General features: G+C 48.9%; 1 protein-coding gene across 3 annotated transcripts in view; it reads right to left on the reverse strand.

Annotated features, from left to right (window-relative positions):
* The window catches only part of NTRK3 (neurotrophic tyrosine kinase, receptor, type 3), a 233273-nt gene that overhangs the window by 13549 nt on the left and 198441 nt on the right, over nucleotides 1–21283 (reverse strand). For 2 of the 3 annotated variants that reach the window (XM_009887217.1, XM_009887210.1), the window contains one exon: nucleotides 19110–19353. In XM_009887217.1, the coding sequence (XP_009885519.1) occupies nucleotides 19110–19353 (244 nt within the window). Of the gene's footprint in view, nucleotides 1–7545; nucleotides 7621–19109; nucleotides 19354–21283 lie in introns of all 3 variants that reach the window. The other variant, XM_009887203.1, reaches the window with a different exon arrangement.

A 21283-nucleotide genomic window follows, 5' to 3' on the forward strand; every position in this document is an offset into this window, starting at 1 on the left:
GGGGGACCGGCGGCACAAGCAGCGGCGGCAGCAGCAGCGGGAAGCAGCAGAACTAAACCCAGCCATAGCCAAAATGGTGGCATGCGCAGAAGGTGAGGCTGGGGTTTGGCTGCAGGATTCTGCTGGCAAACAAGCTGAATTTGAAAATTTGAAGGAATCAAGCATTGCATCCTCTTCTACTCCATTTTCCCACCTGAGACTTTCTGTGCACTGAAGTTTCCTCCATTCTTTATCAAGTTTTCCAGTTGCCCTTGAGTAGGACAGACTTGCTGGAGTCCCATGCATTTTAACCACTGTGTTAAAATTCTTCCTCCCTATTTATTTAGCCGGGAGCATAAATAAATAAGCAAACCCACAAACACAGGAACCTGGTTCCTAGATGCCATTAGAGCCCTCGAGCACTAAGCGGCCATCGCAGATATCGCTAGGTGCTTTCTGCTCCCTTCCCCTCAGCCAGCCAGACCCAGTGAGCCCCAGCCTCACCCCAGTGAGCCCCACTGGGACCATTTCACAAACCCAGCACCCGGTAGGACACATCTGACTGTTTTTTGCCATAATATAGGACTGCTTCTAGACGGTCAGCTCTCCAAACCAGGAGTGTTTTCCTGGAGGAGTCTCTAGCCACCAGCTCTCCATTAGGGTTAGCCACAAGAGGAAGGACGGAAGGAGAAAGTGAGTCTGAAGAAACCACTAATGTTCTGCAGTGTCTGAGAGGATGAATGACCCCTGCAGACATATCCTGAGCAGACAGGACAGTCCTCAATTATGTCATTGTTGGAGCATTTACTTCAAGGAGAAACGTGACTACAAATGCTGGGCTTAAAGCCTTGGCTGGTTTCACCGCCTCTGGATGAGCCGCCCTAGTCCAAGAGCGTTAGGTGTGTGTACGCAGCATGCACAGGCAACGACACGCATGTCTGCGTATGAAACAGCTTTACAGCCCAAAGAGTAGAGCCGAAAAAAAAACCCTATTTAATTTCATTCTGCCCTCTCCAGGGCCCTAAAGGATCTGCTAAGGTATTGATGGGTGCCAATCCATACATCCCAGCGGGCAACCCACAGCCTCCCTCAGGAAATCACAAGCAAATCTTGCCTACATGATGGAAATTTCCCGCTTGCCACACTAATTTTCCCCAGCCTCATCCTCACTGCTTCATCTCTGTGCTAACTTCTAATACTTCTCTCAACGTTTTCTAACCTTCAAGCTCACAACTTTGTAAATATTTGCAATCAGGTAGCACATCTCCCCGCTCTGGTCATTCTTTAGACAAACTATTTACATACAGCTCTTTCGATCCTCAGCAATCAATTGCTTCACACCGTCTTTGTTTCTGCTGCACCTCTCCAGACACTGACTACATAATGGATACCCTTTGTGGGGCTGAGCCAAGGACACGTGGCTGTGTAATAAAAGAGTATTTAAAATAACGATTGCTGTAGAGGCACACACTTTGCTCTTTGACTTGGGTTCTTTACATGGACAGCTTCAGAAGAGCATTTGTTTCACTGGTACACTGAAAGCCACAAGCTTGCTCGGGAGCTGCCACCCCACATGGGACAGTGCTTGGTTCGAAGAGGACAGGGTTTATAAAGACAAAATGCAAAGTGGCCTGGGGCAGGCACAATCTCACTCTACAGCGGTACTTGCCGTATATTGATCAGAACCGGCTCGGTGCTTCATTAGCCACCCGAGAGGTGCGATGAGCTGCTACTGGAACTTGTGCTTGAGAATCAAAGGCATTTCTCATTCTTCAAAATGCTCCATGAGTAGGTGTTTGATTTGGGTGCGTGTGAAAAACGGAGGAGAGCAATGCAGAGCAAGAGGCAGGGGGGCAGCAGGCACGGGTGGGGTGTCCCACCACCCACCCCTCATCCTGACCAGCGGTTATCCCCACTGCCGCATCCCACACGGCCCCGTGGACACCATCCCACGGGGCAGGACCCAGCGGCCGTGCAGCTCTGTAGCTCAGCGGAGTCCTCCACCACTGGCAAAGCTGTCTCTGCTGAAGCTTGAAGAGCAGCGGCCGTTGCTGCCGTTCAGCCCACAGCCTCCCGGCACACATGGCTCCCTCTAAGCCCTCCTTTCTCTTTTGGCTTTCCCGCATTTCCTAGACAAACTGCTCTGGATTATTTTCCTCCCTCTCACTGACAGGTATAGGTGGCCTTGCCGCCCTCTCATTGCGCATCCCCCCGCTCGAATTTTAAACTATTTAACAGCTTTAAATGTACCTAATGAGGTTTCAATCTGCACTTTGCTGCCATCCCTCTGCTTCTCTGACACCGGGAAGAAGAGTGGTTTGGAAACCTACTGCGGACTTCCCTGCCTTGGAGGTCTAATTACATGGTAACTGGTGACCTTGTAAGTACAGGGTAATCTGCTGTGTCATACCAGGGTAAATTATCCCAGTGCTTCTGTCTTTTCCGCTGTAGCCTTCTGCAGAGATGGAAATACAGCTGGTTAAACGGTAATTAATCTTTGAACCTTCTAACACTTGCCCAAGCCAGTGAGGAGTAACCAGCAGAAACCCACTGGCTCTGCACGGGGCAAGGGACCAGCTCAGGAGCCACCGCTCTGCAAGTATCTGGTGTCACCTGGCCAAAGCAGGGGCCACTTTGTCCCCCAGTCTCTCCTGGGCATGAGCTGCTTCCTCAGAGCTGGATGTGACTGTCTCCTGCCTGCCCTGCATTAGGCATCGCTTACTCAGAGGGACACATCCAGAGTCATCTGCAGGAGGAAAGGGACACCAGGAGCATGTGGAAGCCCAAGGGGAACAGGCACCCGCCCAGTCTGTGTTAGCAGGATGGGGCCAGAGGTTCAGAGCGGCTCATCGGTGATGGGGGTGAGCTGTCGGGAGTGCTTCAGTACCCTCACCGCGAGGGAGGCACGTGGCAACAGCACCAACGCATCCCTCTGAAACCATCCAAACCCAGCCAGGCACGGCCCCAGGCATTCACCCCGCAAAACTCCGGGAAAACCAGCCAAGAGTTCCGCTTTCTCCCTCCCCACTGTGAGATGCACTTCACTCCCTCCCACGCTAACAGCCCGTCACCCCGGGGCTGGGGGCTGCCTCTCTGACCCCTCGTACCTTTATGGCAATGAAATATATTTGCATATGTTTTAGACCCACTGACATCGTTCCCTCTGGAGAGCTTCAGGTTTTTATAGTAACCACGGTAATGATTTTCAGATTGTAGACTAATAAAATATTTGAATTTGTTAGGAACGTTAAGGTGGGCACTGGATGATTCTTATGACATTTAAATAGTGCTGAAAAAAAAAAAAAAGGGTGGGGGGTGGGGGGGTTCTCAGTGCATTTCTTTTCCAAACAGAAGCACTGAAATAGAAAGTCAAAATCCCACACGCTGGTACCGAGATCAGCTCTGACACCTCCCCTCCGTGCCTGTTTCACTTGAATACCTGCCAAGTTAAATAAGCAAACATGGGATTTCGGCGTCCTAGTTGCAAACCTGGTTTTGTCAAAGTGAACGGTGGTCCTTAGTCACTCTGGTCATGCTGCGTGGCTGTGACCCGACCTAAGTGCGCACGACCCCGTGTGCCGTTGCCCTCTGAGGGCTGGGGCACAACTGATGGATGCTGCAATGGGTAACACAGCGGTTTTGTACCTCTGCCTATACTCATCTATTTCTCCCCCTCTGCCTGTTTATTGTCACTCTGATTAACTAACCAGACAAGACTGTTAAGTCATCGGTCTCGAGTATCCCATCGTTTCCATGACATGCGACATCATACACTATGTGCAGACTGCTGCACCAGCCCCTTTCCTCTGGCTGAGTAGCAATCGCATGGTTTGGAGTGAATCAGACTGCACTGAACAAAGCAGAGACATTTTGGAGGAGGAAAGTTGCCCCAGCAGCTCTATGGGTTGGTATGGCTGAGAGTGCCGCACTTCTTTTCCTATAAAGGAAATAACTGTAAAATGGGGCAATGCAACTCACTGACTTCTCAAAGATGCTGTGCAGGTAAAGGCTTGCACGGTAAAGCAATGAATGGCACGGAAAAGCCTGCCAAGAATGGGAAAAATAGCCAAATGTTTAGCTCAGGGTTAGTTATCCCTGGCAAAAGAGACAGAAGGTTACACAACGAATATTACGGAGAAGAAGAGCAAAGAAGTTCCTTTGTTCTGTGAGTACTTTTGCCTTGTACCTCAACCGGATCATGCAAGATTAACGGCAGGTGATTATGTAAAGTCTGTACTACACAGCAGAGACAAGTGTGAGCTCGGGCCTCCCCATTATCATTACCTGACCTTGCACGTTCCCTTTTGCAACCTCAGCATTTTTATTTTTTTTTTTTTGTGGCTAGGATTTCTGGGTGGTTATTTTAAGAAAACTGTGTTAAATTTCTTGCTCCTGTGCCAGGTACCTGCTGTTTAACAAACGGGCCATGACTAAGCATAGACTGGAAATTAGAAGCATCTATGAGTTAAAGCAATGAGATTCTGGGACTCTCTTCCCTTAGGAGCACATTTAATAGTGGTGCTTGATTATGAAAAGGATAAAACTGATGTGATTGATGCAACAGGGGATTGGATTTGATGATCCAGGGAATCCCTTCCAGCCCTCTCGACTCCTAATGAATTTATTTTTAAGGGAGGGGAGATGCAGTGCTCTACTGATGGCAAACAACCGTGAACAGTGTAGATACCTGCTGATGTCTTGTGGGTCTCCATCCCCACATTTAACCACTTCTCATCACCAAGAAGGTGGAGCAGGTCTCTCTCCTGGTTGTGCCCATCCTAAACATACCAAGCAGAGGTGGGCGCAAGGATCCTACCTGCTTCTCTCCTTGCATTTTCCAACTACTGAGGACTTCCAAAATTCACTCTCCCTGAACCAGTACCACAAATGTCTCAGCTCACAGGTTCCCTACATATTTCTAATGTACTTACCCATCTCCCAACACCATAATGACTGTGTCCCTTGCAATCTTTTTTGTCATGTCAATCTCCTCAGTGAAGATGAGCCGGGATCACCTTTTAACAACGGGAAGCTGAGGCACAGAAGGACTAACTGAACTTCCTATGGTGACAAAGGACATCGGTAGCATGGAAGGGACCTGCAGCCCAGTCCAAGGCTGGGATGTCACTGCTGGACTCTTCTTCTCCACACACCTAACTGGGCTCTCCCTTTCAGAACAGGAATAGCAGGGCAGAAAGCATTTTTCAGCCCAAGCATTCACTGGTCTGGGATTCCTGTCCTCTGTCAAGCCAAGGGGGCTGAGCTCAGGGTTTCTGAGGGTGCAGCGCAAGGTTGTTTCAGAAGGGATGCACAGGGAAAGTGGTTATGTTCCTTTTTCCCCCTGAGTAGTTTTAATTCTTTAATTCCTACTTGCTAATAAGATAAAATGCTGTGATTTCTGCAGGATCAAATGGTGCAGGATAAGCTAAGGGAGTTTATTAATTACCATGCTTTCAGGGCTGGGAAAAAAAACTAATAAAAAGAAGAATTAGGGTTGTAGATGATAGCTATAAATACGACCCAAGCATTACCTGCCATGACATTTTAGCCAAGGGGAGGCTGTCAGGTTCGTTCTGAGCATGGCACTCTGATAGTGAATAAAAATCATAAATGAGAGGGCAAGACTTTTTCTTTCCAAAATGTGGCTATTGACAGACACGTGCTACATTTCTCCAGGGCCTGATCCTGCAAATAATACCAGGTATAGCACTTTTGTGTGTGAGTGCTCCTCTGGCTTCCCCAGGGATTGCTTGGAGCAGTGAGTGCTAAGCCCAGTGGTAAGTGGTTGCAGGATCAGATTCATAGCGTGCCAAGAATTTTGGATGAAAAGAGCTATAAAGAAGTCACATATTATTATGTCACATTGCAAAGGTCAACCCCAGTATTTGTTCTGTCATAAGGACATGATTGAAAGGCAAAAAAATAGTGTCAGGGCACAGGGGAAAATAATTTTTTTAAAACTGCCTTCAGGCCTGAGGATACAAAATTACATCAGTGCTTAGAACTAAATTCCCCTCCACACCCTGCAATTCAATTTTGCCTCAGAAAGGCATAAACGTAACAAAATCACCTTTCAGTGGCGCGTCTTCTTATCCGCTGACATATCCCCTGTAAAATCAGCGATATCTAAACGCACACTCCCGTGTGACTCTGGCACCAGGCAGGCACTGCCAGGGCCCTGCTCCGTCACGCATCCCGGCAGGGCTTTGTGAGAGCCACTCAACTGCTTTACACCCCCGTAGGCGTTCCCACAACCCCCGTTGCCGCCGGGGCAGGAGTGGTGGTGGTGGTGGTGCTGGGAGGAGGCTGGGCAGTGGGACAGCTAGTCCTTCATCACCTGGCCAGGAGCATACGCCTCACCTACCAATGGCACAGGGAAGTTTGGGTAATCGGATCCCGGTAATTTGTCCCAGTCACAGCTACTTTGCAAATGTTTATGTCCATCTCTCTGGGCTGGCTGGCACAGGGAAGCTATTGAGAAGTGTGGAAGCCACCACTTTGCTGCCTTAACTTATGAAGGGTCGTAACTGCTCTGCACAGACAGCGTCTTTGGGTGGATTAGCTCGATTCACTTCCAAAACAGACTCAAGCAAAGGCTGCCCAACTTTCTTGATCAACAGAGGACTTCCTTGTGCGCCAGCAGGAAAACCCCACAGGACAAACGAGTTCAATGTTTGCCCCTCTCCCAGGCTTCTGCAGCTCACCTCCAGCAGCCTTGCAGCTTGCTGGCAGTGGCTTTGGTGATGCTGTGACAGCTGGGGACCTGCCGGGCTGAGCATCCCTACGCAGAGGCTCCAGCATGCAGCAGGCACAATGGGATGCAGGGTGAGCAGAGGTGTTACCAGCCCTTGGCTAGCTCACGCGGCTCACATCAGCCACCACCTTGGCAAACCCAAACTCCTTGGCACTGCCAGAGCATCGAACCCGTACCAATCCCTCACTGCTGCTCCTCCGGGTGAGGGATTGGAGCAGCAGTGGAGCAGTGATGGTTGACATCCACCCATTCGCAGCTGCAAGCACCCAACCGGGCAGACACCGAGGCTGCGTCTAGACTAGCAGACAAAAGGTGTCGGGGCTGGCATGTGACAGTCCAACTGTTCAAATGGTCTGGGTTTAGTTCACGCCAATTTGACAGCGTTCAAACAACTGTTGAGAGGACAGCACAAGTCAGGGACGGTCCCCGGTGGGCAGTGCAAACACCACCACCCTGCTTGGAGGAGCGGAGTGGTTTAGCTGCATGGAGACAAACCATGCTGCATTCACTGCCACCAGAGCCAGGGGACAGCCCACACTGTCCACTAGTGCAGACACAGCCTGAACACCCATGGAGGAAGACTGCACTGAGGACTTTTGCATTCATCCCATATCACCCCACCACACAGACAAGCCCCGGAGAGTTGCCACAGTAGAAACATGTGCAGTTCCCATCACACACGAGAGCCCCTTTGCTGCCAGACGCACTAGACCCGACCTAGTCCCGAAGCCGCTCGACCCCACGTGTCATTTCATGCTCAAGCGGCACCGGTCCCCCGCTTCCAGCTGCCCCAGGGGTCGAGATCCACTCACTGTTGCAGCTGCCGGCGGTGCCAGTCTCTGTCGCTGCCACGCTGCGCTGAACTGGCCCTTCGGACGCGGCCCTTCCTGACAGTGAATGGGTGAAAACAAGGGAAGGAGACAAACAAAAGAGAAGGGAAGGGTGAGAGAGGGAGGGAGGGATGGGGGTGATGAAGCAAGGGGACAAGAAGGGAAAGGGTATGTCTTTAACCGAACCGTATGTCTTTCACTGCCTACAGCATCCCAACACTGCACAACCCTTGCTGGGAGGGCACGGGGCAGGTGAGACCCTCTGGCCCTGGTCACCACCTCCTTGCACCCCACACCATCACCTGCACCAGTGCAGAGGGAGGGCGAGCTGGGCAAGAGTCAAGGGGACCTCGGCCTCCTGAAACTTCTCCTTGGACTCTGAAGCCACATCCCTTGGGGGACCCAGAGTCCCTCTCCAGACAGGAGAAGTTTTAGGAGGCTTGAGCGGTTCCTCTGTATCTGGTACTCAAGCATCCTGCTCCTTGCCCATTGCCAGCCCTCCTGGGCACGGTGCAGGGACGGGTCTCCCTCTGCCAGCAGAACAAGACCCAGGCCTGATGTCTTTGCGCAAGCAGGCTCGGGTTAGCCAGAGTTAAAGGCATCACTGGCCAAACATCCCAGTGAAGCAGCTGGTAGATCACCCTACGCTTCCCCAAAAGTCTTTGTCCCATCAGTACTGTCGCAGGTTGGGGGACGAAGAAAATAACTCATCCCACAGCTTCCAGTCACCTGCAAAGCTGCCAGCACTTGGAAAACTGAACCTTAGGAGGGGGCAAGGGAAGCAAAATGATGGAGCAGAAAATCCAGCACTAGGTTTTCCTGTGTACCAAAGTAGGGAAGATGGGAGGGAGGAGAAGGGGTAGGGATCTCAGTGTGCAAATTAAGAGTGAACGACCTGCATAACAAGGTCTGCTGACTTCCTAGGAAGGTGTTCGTGTTCCCACCAGGACAAAAAGGAGACAAAATCCCAAGGCGAAAGGGCAGTTGGGTGAGCACAGTGGTTTGAGGGGAGACTTCTGGCTGTGCTCCTTCAGAGCTCAGGCTGACAACTGCCCGGGGAACACCAAAAATACGGCCTCAGGGTGTGTGCAGCCAGTCATCACCCTGGGCGCCTTCCCACCCCGCGCCAGGGGTGAAAACGGAGCTGCTAAATGTAGCTGACAGCTCATTCTGCTCAGGGAATTGCCCCGTGAATGACTGACTCACCTCCCTTCCCAAAAAATTGAGGTAGGAAATGGGTGGGGGAAAGGCTCAGAAAATTGTTTCATGCTGGTTGTTTAAATTGCCTCTGCATGACAACGTTACAGTTAGGGAAAAAGAAAAGAGAGATCTATCGCATAAAGCCACATCCTAAAGCCAGCTGTGGCAGAGGTATGGACATTGGAAAGAAGCAGAGCAAATGAAGTCATCCAGCAGCGGGAAAAAAAAAACATCAATATAATATAGTGCAGAACAAAGCAAATTCTACCTCAAACACAGACCTGAAAGAGAAACATCTTCCTCTGTCAGATCTATTACCATGCATTTATTCCAATAACAAATAACTAACCCAGAGAGTAACCCAAACCTGATTTATTCTTCCATCTAAGTAAATATGAAGAGGCAGCTGAATCTGACTGTAAGAAACACTGATCTCATATGTTTTCCTTGTATGTATTGGAAAAAAAATAGGAGTGGAGTTTCTGCCTTGCTGCCAGGGGATGCTGGCAAAGCATTTGAGCTATAGATATTGTATCTTGTCACTAATGACTGCAGGGAACTAAAAGGGATTTGGATTTTTTTAATGCTTCACATTAATTGATAATTTGGTCTCAGAATCCGCAGTGGAACACAGGATTTTCTATATTGGATCAGTCTAGTGGCCCATAAAATCTGGCGTCTTGCCTCAGCGATGCTCAGAAAAATTATCATCCAGTGCCTTTGCTTATAAGGTTGCTGGCCATTTCTGTAAGGCCGTACAACTGAAAGAGGAAAGGTCTCTCTGGCCTGTGCAGCAAGTCTCTTTAAAACGCCTGAAAAGTGGTTTTGGCAGGACTGTAGTACACCTTTTTTTTTCTTTTTTTTTTTTTTTTAATGCAAGGAAGAAACTCTAACTGCAAACATTTTGAGCAGACAAGCTGCTGGTTTTCCTCTTGGCCACCACAGCCCAAAGAGCGAGAAGGTGAACTTGTGTTTTCAGAGGGCAAATGAGAACATGACTGGGGCCAGAGGGGGGGAGATGCCTTGTACTGAGCAGAGCAATATTGATCAGGCAGCGTAAAGATTTCCCTCACTAATTCCTTTAGCAATCTTATTGTGTGTTGCCCACATAATTGGATGGGGAAGAGCGAGGTGGAATCACTTAAGCGTTCAAAGCTCAACACATACCGAGAAAAGATTCCTATTTTGTGTGCGTGTGCAATTTTGTGCATCGTTGCCCCTTGATTGTACATTGAACATGCTCTCTTTGACAGCCTAGCCCTAAACAGCCTGTTTATTAAAGACAGCTGCTTGCAAATAGGGGCTTTCTCCATCCAGCTGGCGTGGAGAAGGAGCTCGCTGTGGCTGTGAGAGAGACAGGGCTACGAAACAGGAGGGGATCAGGAGGGGAAAGCCTGCGGAAACTCTGACCATGCAGGAATCAGGAGGAAAACAGAAAGGCAATGCTTTCTTTCCATGCAAACATCTTAATTAAGGAGGACGATGAAGATATTTGCATCTTAATTTTTCTAGGGAGGTCCCCAGTTTGTCTTGAAGCAAGGCATAATTTATCCATGCTCCCACTAAACTGGCTTATAAGTGCTCCGCCTCCAGTTCTTTTGCTGATCGTACTGAGGTTTGGGGATGCTCTCCACCTTTCCCAACCACTGTGTGATCTCATGGCTGTCCCCACGGTAAAGGAGAGCTGAGATCATGGTCCTGCAGCTGGGAAGGCAGGAGAAGGCCACTGGCCAGCTGGGATCCAGTGGGGAAATGGGTCCAACAACCTAGATAAGGGGAGAGAGGAGGGTTTTACACATCCAAGTCTCCCTCGATTGTAAGTGGCAGTGCTCCTTCCAAAGCGTGAATAGTTTGTTTCCATATGCTTAGGAGCACACACACGGTTTCTGGTCCACCTGGGGCTGGAACAATGAAGCTCACTGACCTATGGTTCTCCACCTTCTTCTGCTCTAGGTAGGGTTTAAATCAGGCCACCTTGCTAAAACCCAGGAACCACCACCTTCTCTGGCCTGCCCTGTACAAAAAACTTCCTTGTTTCTGGTGACACCACAGAGGAACATGTTTTGGATGGATCTCCACCATGGGAGAGCCTCCCTGGCTCAAAACTGGGCACTGTGCTTTTTTCCATGTATCTCACAGCTTTCAGTCTAAAGGGATGTTCAGAGCGGGGATAGCGGGAGGGAGGGAGCACATTGCATGCAGGCAGCCTCTAGCACGTGGATGTTCACTTGGGGACCACACTTGGACAATACAAATTGGAACAGGGTAAAAACAGTTTCACAGTCAAGGACGGGGAGGAGGGGAACTACTCAAGGATTGGTGGGGATCACAAGTGGCTTCTCTTGCTTCTCTGGACCTGCTGGCTGCACCCGGAGTACACTGAAAATGGAAGAGAGTCCTGCCCTCCCTAGTTCAGTTTTATGGGAAGGGAATTTCTTTGAAGGTAAGGGCTTCCGAAATCCCTGCAGGAAACTTGCTGTCTCAAGTTTTCACAGCAGAAGTGAAGAGGTTTGGGTGGTTTGGCTACATCGAGAAACAATCGCAGTTTTCTGAACTGAACTGAATCTCTGACTTCGTGGAGATGGTGTCACTACCCCTCAGATGGGTCCAGCATTTGACTGGTTACTCCCAGTACTCTCCCCAGCTCCCAGGAAAGCAGAAAACAGCCTGGAAAACTTTTAAGAACAGCCAAAGTCTTGACCTGTCAGAGATGCATAGGGGAGAATATGGAAACAGAAGAGCCCACCACATATGTCCCACAATAGTCTTCCAGTCCTTGATAAACCTGGTGGCACAGGGATTTCCTGAAACAGGGGGAGTATTTTGTGTTCGCTAGCTGTTTTCTAGCCCCTCACAGATTACTTTTCTTCCACAATAGTGTTCAATCACTTTTTCAACCCAACTCAGCTGTTGGCACCTACCATCTCCTGAGACAAGGAGTTCCCCCACTTTACTCCCCACTGTAGCACCTCCGTTGTATCTGAACCTGCCCTAACCATCACCAGTGTTTTAGGTCAGGAAATACTGAACAACTAGGGGGGAACATAGAGGGGTTAAACATGGAGGTGAGTGTTTGGGTGAATATTGAGACTATATGAAACAAAAATCTGAGCTAAATGACTTGCAATGCAGCAGCAACATATCCCAAGCAGGAGAAGAGTTGAGCACGGGAGGTCAAGTACCAGAGCAGGGAGTTTTCATTTCCCCAAACCAAACTGCTCTTTTGTGCCTGTGCTTCAAAGAAGATGTCACCAGATTGTGAGAGCTCTTCACCTGCCACATCCCTCTCATTACTGAAATGAAATAAATGGCAACAGCATGAAAACAGCAACTCAAGCAGGAGAGACAGGTAGACAGCGAGGAAAGGGGGAGGGGGGAAAGAGGGTGCGGGTGGAGGTCTTGGCAGGGTGGAGAATTAGGGCAATTACCATTTCTGAGAAAATGCCAGAAATACAACACAACCTAATTTCCCCAATTAATTCCTCAGCACTTGAGCTGCTTTGTGTGAAGGACTCTTAATGTTTCAAACAGAAGGAAAGGAAAAAAAAAAAAAAAAGAGACTCAACATTTGTTTTTCCCTCAGTGTAGAAATAGGGAAGCGTTGAGGAAAAATGTCTGGCTAAAACACAAGATGATGCTGTTACATCTTCCTTTCAGGAGATAAGGAACTGTGCTGCGAATTCAATTTGCAGAGTTTTTTACAGGAGCCACAGAGATATCAAAGACCAGCACGTTCAATATCACACTGACTTTTCCTGCACGCAGAACACACCAGGACAGGAACAGAGACGCTTAACCCATGCACCCACATTGAGCAGTTCCCTCACCTCTCCTGTTTCCAACCTTACTGCAAGTTAGGGGGGAAATTGGTTCTTTTGCCCCCAAAACACCAGTCAGGACAGTTATGAGGCACCATGGCATGAGCTGTCCACACCTCACGGGGCACAGAAGTGTCATCCGGGGGAACAATGGCAATGAAAACAAGGAAAGAAATAACAAATCAGGGGTTGGGGTGATGGGACACGTGTGTAAACAGATGCTGGGAAGGGCATGTAATATTTTCAACAGCAGACACAGGCTCCTGCGCACAGCAAGACCATGGCTCTGCCTGACTGACCTCTTTGTACCAGTACTAGGGGTCTCCAGGTCACTATGAGACTTTCCTGCCTGTACTTATGTAGGTATGACAAAGCAAGACACATTCACCAGTATCACACTTAGTACAGGAGAAAATTAAGGTAATTTTCACTTCTAAGTCCTTTCCGTAGTGTAACATATATTTACAGATATGAAACCTTCCCAACACCCGAGCAGAAAGGACCGAGACAAAGCAGTACGTCGTATTTTCCACCTCAGAGAAGGGGTAGAAGAGACAAAAGGCAACACTCAACTGCTCACCGTCCACACAGCGCCTGGGTGCTGCAAACGGTCCTGACGTTGGAAGCTGAACGTGGCGCACACACTGTACCACCGACACAAGACTGCAGACAACGGTCAGCACGGCCGGGGACTGGGCTTGCTCTCCCCCCCATCAGCGCTGAAGCGGAGCACTGTCTGGGTGCACGGAGCCCGACTCGCTCTCTGTCTGGAGCCGACTACTCCTGCCAGCCTTCACTGGGTCTACTGTAAAAACTGAAGAGTAGCAGCTCTTTTTGTTTTCCCCCAGAGTAAGTCAGTACCGTATCCCAGACAGAAATTCAGAGGGAGTTTTCCTCCCCTCCGCCTGTTGGCATTCCCGTTTGCAGGCGATGGTGCAGAGCCCTGCAACACTCTTCACAGGGCTCCTTCCCAGTGCTAACGGGGCCGGGCAGGAATTTCCCTCCGCAAGGCTCCATCTCTCATGCTGTAAACGCGCTGCGTGAGACGGACAGCAAAGCAACAAAGAGAGCATCAGGGGACACGAAAGCAGGTGTTGTACAGCTGAAGGATACGCACGGGCATCAAGGAGCCCTGGCAAGGATGCGCAAAAAATGCCGGTGGGAGAATACAGCTAAAACTCCGCAGTGAGTCCAAAGGTGGTGGGAACAGAGCACCACTCAGTGATGGTGTGATCGTTTAGGGACCCTCTATCTCAGAGAGTGTGGGTCAGAGTAAATGTACTTTCAATGAAAGGCTTGTCTATTAGTCTTATCTACCATGCTGAATGAACCTCTAGAGGAGCATGACCCAGGCAGCTGCTAAACCTCAGTGATCTATTACTTGCATGGAAACTTCAGTGGAAAAATAACTGACTGCACCCAGGAGAAAGAAAACAATTTTGAACTCTAGAGGAGAAGAACTAAAATAAGAGATGGTCTAGATGGGAGACGGTCATCAGGAAGAAAACTGACAATGGGTACTGGAAATTATAGAGTATGGGGTTTTCTCTAGCCATTTTAAAGAAAGAGAAGAAAGAAAATGTTTACACAGTAAACCTTCATGCTTCAGACGAGGAGGCATCTGCCAGAGGGATCCTAGACTTTTTAATGAACACTAGCCTAAGGCCAAAGTCATAGCAGAAATGTTTTGGTTCTGACGGTCTAAGGATGTGAAAGCCAAGGTTCATAGGAAGATATTAATCTTTTATTAAACCAACTGATACTACTGAAAAAAAAATAGAGCTCAGAGAGGGGTTTTGTGTCTAAAATCCATTCTTTTTTCCCCTCCAACAATATCGTATGTTCTAATAAAAGATATTGCCTCTTCCTGCAAACCTTGTCTCTCCCAAATCCAAACAATGCTCCAGAGTGGTGAGGACACAGAAGCAGGGAGCATTTTTTGTTATTATGTTTAGCTCTGTGTAGCTAGAAATAGAAACATATTTTCAGAGCCCTTTTCAATTCCTGCATGTGCCTTTTTTTTTGGACAAGCAGGTGTCCTCTGGATGATCAACTGTGATGAGAACACTCAGGATGGACCTAAATCCCCAAGAGGTTTCAAGCCCAGCCCAGGATCTGGGGCAGGATGCCAGAAGGGTAGGACATAGGCAATCTGGACAGAGGGATGTCTTAATGAGGTTTAATGCCTCCATAAATCCTTCATCTACTTGACATGTGTCTTCACTGCTGATATCCCACCCATGTCAGGACATTACCTTGGAAGTTATTAAGGACTGTTGAGTACGATTTAAGACTGTGTTCTCTTCTAAAAATGAAGAAATACTGCCCTTTCCCTGGGTAGCTGCCACATGATTTTTTTTTGGGGGGGGGAACTGAATTACGCGTTTTGGGGGACAAAAGGAAACCGATCTGGATTTTACTGGAGAACAGTTGAGTTCAGAGCCACAGAAGGGCTCTGGGAGCAATCAAACCCCAGTCTGCTGGGTGCAAGAGCAGCTGGGCGTCCTAAGCCCAGCCCCAGTGATGCCCCCAGTTCTGGACAACTTCCCCCCCCAGCCACGGTGACAGCCTCCATCTCCCCAGGCAGCACTGGGCAGGCATGGTGTGCATGACTTGCTGCAGTCTCCACGTCACACTCAGCGCAACGTCCCCGACCTGCAGCGTCCCACCACCTGCTGTCACAGTCCTGAGTCATACCTAAAAAAAATCGCCTACTCACACTTTTTTTTTTTAACGAAAACAACAAGGAAAATGAAATCCGCCCAAATCTTTTCTCTCCAATATGGATATATTCCATCCTGCCTTCCCACAGAGACCCACACCAAAGATTGCACAGCACATTACACAACACATCACAGAAATGCTTCTTCAGCATCCCTGCCTTTACTTTTCACACAGATGCTGGGCTACTTCTCATCTCCCCAGTCCCTCCACTTTCCTCCGCTTTCTAATCAGATGCTGTTTCACCTTTCCCCACCGCCTCCACCTCCACAACCATCTTCTCTCCATCCTGTCATGTTGAAAGAAGGTTTAAAGGCACCAGCTGACGGGATCCCTCTGTGATGCACAAGGAAAAGGACGCATCTGTCTTCAGGCAGAACATGGAGAGCCTTGTGGAGAGGGGAAATAAGCCTCTGCTGCTTTTGTTACGCAAATGTTTGTTTTCTGTATCCAAATGTGTAACAGGAAATTAAGCAGTTCACCTTTGTTAAAGCACTTCTGCATCCCACAAATGCAGGAGCCAGATGGTGTTCTTTCTTTGTTTTAAAAGATTAAAAATGGGAAAGAAAGGAAATGGCTAGGAGCTAATCCTCAGCCTGGAACACGCTCACATAGCCACATGCCCAGTTGTCTGTGCTTGTGAGGCCTGGGCAGGAGCAGACACGGGGACCCAGCGGACTGAAGTGAGTCTGCTTGCAGAGAGCTCCAGACCTGTCACTTTGTGACAGCTTCGAGGTGGAATCCTTCACCACGTTCCCAGAAAATGCCAGATTACAGTATTCTTCCTGGGCTGCAGCTTGGACACACCAAGCAATACTTTCTAGAAACCACCTGAAGCAGAACTTTGCTCCAGGTCCTACTGCTGGGAACGGCAGATAGTCGACAGGGGAGAGCTGCTGGGCCCAAACACCGAGAATCAGACTCCGGAATGTTACCAGGTAGGCTGTAGATATGACACGGGGCATCATCAAAGTGTTTCACAGTTCAGCTCTTCAGCCACGTAGCCACCTTCCATAGGCGAGACCCAGGAGCAGTTTGGTTCTCACACTTGAGATCATTTGCTCTCTATCTGTACCCATTCAAAAGCTACTGGTGTATGGTGGTGGATTTTGTGATGGGTCTGAAAAGATTGTCTCAGGAGCCTTCAAGAGCCAGTTTTCATGCAAGGGATGTTAGGAATTAAAATTACGAGGAAGATGGAGCACAAATGCACAACTGTTGTGAAGCCAAATTGTTTTTCTCACCTACGTTTGCAGGAGAAAGCGAATGCTGCTTCTTACCAGAGTTAAAGTCAAGTCTAATTCCGCCAATTCACATGAGCACCATGTGGCTTCAGTAGTGTCACAAGCAGGTTTCTGTTCAAAGGGTTGACTACTCTTGTTCATAGGGAACTTAAAAGTGCAGGTAGACACATAGAAACCAAATAGATTTCCCAGTCCAGAGACAGCAAGGCTCATACCAGTTCTTGCAGAGAAAGTGCAAAGGCAGAGGGAAAGGAGAGGACGGGTACGAGATAGTGGTGGATGGGGAAGGACAGAGACTGTCACATAACTGTGAGTGCACCAGAAGGGTGAATAATGAGATCAGCTCCACGTGCTCTCCTGGTAAACGTGTCCCACAGGGTAGTGATTAGAGAAGGAGATTGAGAAATAGATCTATCAGGGTTCTTCTCATATGCTGGGTGGAGTGTGGTTGGGCTGTGGCTGGAGGAGGGCTGAAGGACACTTGGTCCCTGGACTTCTGCTCTTTGCTGGGGGGAAATATATCGCCAAGATGGACTTCCCAGCTCTGCTACCAAATCCTGCTTTGGCCTTGGGCAAGTCCCATAAACCCTCTGTCCCTCACACCCCCAGTGTCAATATGGGCAATCAGAACCTTATTTTGCTAGGACCCTTCTTTGGACCGTAACAGAGAAAAGGTCTCCATCCATGCAGAGCATGGACTTACTGGTCAGGAGTTTCAAAAGTACCAAAAGTCAGTGAAAAAAGAGAAAGGCAAATCAACTAAGAACAAAATGCTGTGCTGGTCTGAAGCACAGCTCTGGCAAACAGGTAATAACTAGTTAATACTTTGGTCATGCATGGCAATTGGTGTTAGCAGAGAAAAGTCGACTAAAAAGCCTTATGACACTGCACGAGACAGCGTGGCGCAATCCTCAGCAAAGCGTTTTGCACAGACAGGATGAGGTCTACAGAACACCACCACAGAGAGGACAAAAGATCCCACAACAACGAACTGGCCTGTGGACATCATCTCAATTCTCACATGTTGGGGACCCTCCCAGCCTTCACATGTCAACCGCAGCAAATTCTCCCATTGCACAGAGAGCTCTTGGTGCTGCAGGAACGCAAGCTCGGCTGGGATCGTCTCAAGCGGTGTGACACTGACTGTGGTTGGGGTGGGTCTAACTCGGCTGAAGGAAAGGAAGCAGGCAAGAATGCAGGTAATCACACGGGTTGCTTCTCACCTTCCCTGGGTTCTTCTCTTTCTTACTCACTCCTTCCTGAAGTTTCAGCAGTGACGGGACTGTAGCCACCTCTCTTCCTTCAGCACTACCCAGTAACTGTACCGAGACCTTTTCCCAACATGGGCTTTTGTGCTGCACAGTGAAGACTGGTTCCCTCACCAGCAATTAAACTTAGTGATAAGCCAATGTCCTGGGCTGGGAGAGGTGATATGTCTCAGCAGAAATCTGATCGCATTTTTCCTCCTCCCCAACACAGTAACACCACTTGGCAACTGCCTATCACATAAGGAAAACCTTCTGAATCAGATCAAGACCACAGGTCAACCCTTTCTGGTGTAGCTGATAGAAATCACCCTCAAAGCCGAACATCCATGTTGCAACCAGAAATAAGCCAGCCTTAGTCCAAGCATCAGGTTAGAAACCACTGCTCCTTAGCCTGAAAAGCCCTTCCCTGCTGGTGGACGGCCCAGCGACAAACGCCTGCTCCAGTGTCCTTCAAACGCTTTGCACGTCGCAGCTTCTCCTGCAGCTGAGGAAGGGTGAGAAACCCGCTGTCCCCCCGGGGAGGCTGCCATCCCAGGCAGACAGGGCAGTGCAGACAGGCACAAAGGGAGTGTGCAAGACAAGGGGACAGTGCGAGCACAAACCACAGAAGAAAAGGCTGGAAAGGCATTCCTGACTCATTGAGTCCGTCCCCAGAGCGGAGCGCAGGATTAGCCTCTGCACTAAACCCTGGCATTTTTACCTAGTTGCTTCCTGAAATTGTTTAATGACAGGCCCTCAGCAACCTACCTCTGGCAAATTATTCTATTGTCTGAATGATGTCCCTGCTGGAAAAAAGCGTTTTGAGGTCGAACCTAAATTGCCTATTATTTCCTCTTCCGTATTTTATGCACTTATCAGTCAGTCTTTCAGTTGCCTTTTCTCTAGATCCCTCAATTAAGTTTCTTTAATCTAGCACCAGAGGTCATGACCTGTAGTCTTTGTCATCTCTTTGGATTACCTTTAATTTATCAATGTCTTCAAAAAAGAGGGAGAAAAAAAATAGGAAGAAAGTAAGAATAGGATGACTTCAGAGCCATCCCAAAGCGTGTGACTGTGTGCTGGGGTATCACAGAGAGCTCTGCGTGTAGACATCTGTGTGGATGTCTGAACTACAAGCATGCCCAGGATTGAAAAGGAGTAAGGACAGTGGTTGAGGGATGCCTGATAGACATCTGTGCGCATGTTTCAATGAGGGAATAACCGAGTGAGCCCAAGAGTTCCAAAAACTGATTTACTGTAACATTTCCTAGTCTCCCTTTGCTCTGAGCATCAGACTGTCACTGGAGCTGCCTTACCCTGTAGTAATCAGTGCTGTAGACATCTCTTGACATCCCAAAGTCTCCAATCTTCACCAGCAGGTTGGCTCCGACCAAGCAGTTCCTGGTGGCCAGGTCTCTATGGACAAAGTGCTGGGAGGCAAGGTACACCATTCCAGAGGCGATCTGGCTAGCGATGTGGAGCATCTGGGATAGCCCTAGCTCCCCTTTGGCTTGTCGAGGCTGCCCATCCACGAGGATCATAGCATCTGGGCCATGTGCCCTATAGAGAGGAAGAAGCAAAAAGCATAGAGTTGGGTCTCAAAAGTGACCAGGAGATAGGAATCCCACACGGTCGCTGGTCCTGCGGGGTTGGGGACTAGCCCCCAACTCTGCAATGTGAGGATGTACGCACAGCTCCAGTGGAAAGAAAAAACCAAAAGCTTAAGAGAACAGGAGGTTGGGGGAACATTTGGTGAGCGAGTGAGTGCCATACATCCTTCTCCTATCCATACTTTACCATAAGCAACCTCTTATGGCCACAGATGGAGATAGACTGCCAGGACAGAGGGACCAGTGGCTTGATGCAACATGGACATTTCTTCTCTGACAAGGCTTATGCAAAAATAATGAGCTTCCAGATACTTACATGTTTGCTTCAGTTAATTCTTACACCTTGGAAACCTTCCCAGAGGTAGAGATATCACCCTCTTTTCTTCCACAGCCATCACATTCTTGCTACCTGGTCTCTTTATTAATCCCAAACAGCCGCCTCTATTTCCTTCAAACACCATATCACCAAACAACCACCCCCGATCAATATCAATACCACCAGAGATCGCAGAAAAGGTTTTGGAGGAACACCAGCAGCTGCATCCCTGGAAAACACCTTTAAGACCCTAAGCTATCCCAGAGGTAACACAGGTACTGTGAACTGTGAAGACACGAGCAGAGGTGCAAAGATTAGACCTGGATGTCAGCAGATGCAGAGAACATCCTGGGCAACAAAAGGAAATATTTTGCTGAACCAAGTGCATTGTAAATGCAGGACTTAAGGTCAGTCTCATTCCTGTCCTGTCCTCTTTTTAGTCCCCTTCCTCGCTGTGTACCAAGCCTGTCTTTGCTGTGCTCCCTCTGTGATGTCTCTTCCCCTGGTAGAGCTCACCCCGTGGTAGCCTGTGTGACGGTGGAATAACAAAAGCCCTCGTATTTAGGGAAAAACAAGAGATTTTGCTGTGACCTTCCTCCTTGTGACTAAGATAGAGTACAGCATTTCCTCCAAGGCTTTCATACTGTTCTCTTTGAAATGATTCTTGGCATTTCACCCCTGTCATCAGCACTAACCCCACAGAGAGACAGCAAATTGAAATTGCATGTACAGAGCTTTCCCTCCTTCTTGATATGGCACTGAACAACCCACAGCAAGATCCAAACTGTTTGCCTCCTTTGTCTCTGTTCCCTAATTGCTCTGTTGGGCTTGAGGGTGCACCGAGGGATTAGCATCCAGGCGTTCGGGGTTCAACCGATAGCTTTCCAAATGCCCCACTCTTCAGCTACCTCCTGCTGCCCTACCACTGGGAACATGGCTCTAAAGGTCCCCTCCTAGAAGAGGGGACAGCTGGAAGATGAAAGGAACCCCAGAAATGAATGCTGAGGAGCCAGGAGTGTTTTTTGGGAGCCATGAGTGGTTGATGGTGCAGGGAATGTGGGATGAGCTGGTGGGGAGCAGCACTGCGGCAGGGCTGGGGTTGCCGAAGGCATCTCAGAGGCTCGTGGGCATGGTGGGAGCAGCAGCACACTTGAAAAACTGCTGAGGGCAAGGAGGAGCTGCACAAGAGTATATGCAGAAATGACTGCTTGATGTCTTATTTAAACAGCCCACAGATGGGTTTACCCCAGGAAATTACCTAGTGGTGACAACAGATGTCGACAGCAGGTGAAGCTGAGCTAGGACAGAGCAGGTTAGCTAAAAACAGCAAAGCAGGACAAACAATAGCTTCTAAAACTGTGCTGGACAGTTTGTACCAGTCATGCCTTTCAGTTACACCATATTTAGCTGCAGCTGATACCTGTTGTCATCAAAGGTAAACAAACCTATGTGAGAAGTGAAGGACATGTTACTATCTCATTACTGCCGCCTTTTTCAAATACAATAATGGCCTCCAAAGAAATGCCTGCACAGGCACAGGTGATGTTTAAAAACTGGTCAGCCA

Source organism: Charadrius vociferus, unplaced genomic scaffold (assembly GCF_000708025.1).
Source record: "Charadrius vociferus isolate BGI_N301 unplaced genomic scaffold, ASM70802v2 scaffold190, whole genome shotgun sequence".
NCBI classification, from domain to species: Eukaryota; Metazoa; Chordata; class Aves; order Charadriiformes; family Charadriidae; genus Charadrius; species Charadrius vociferus.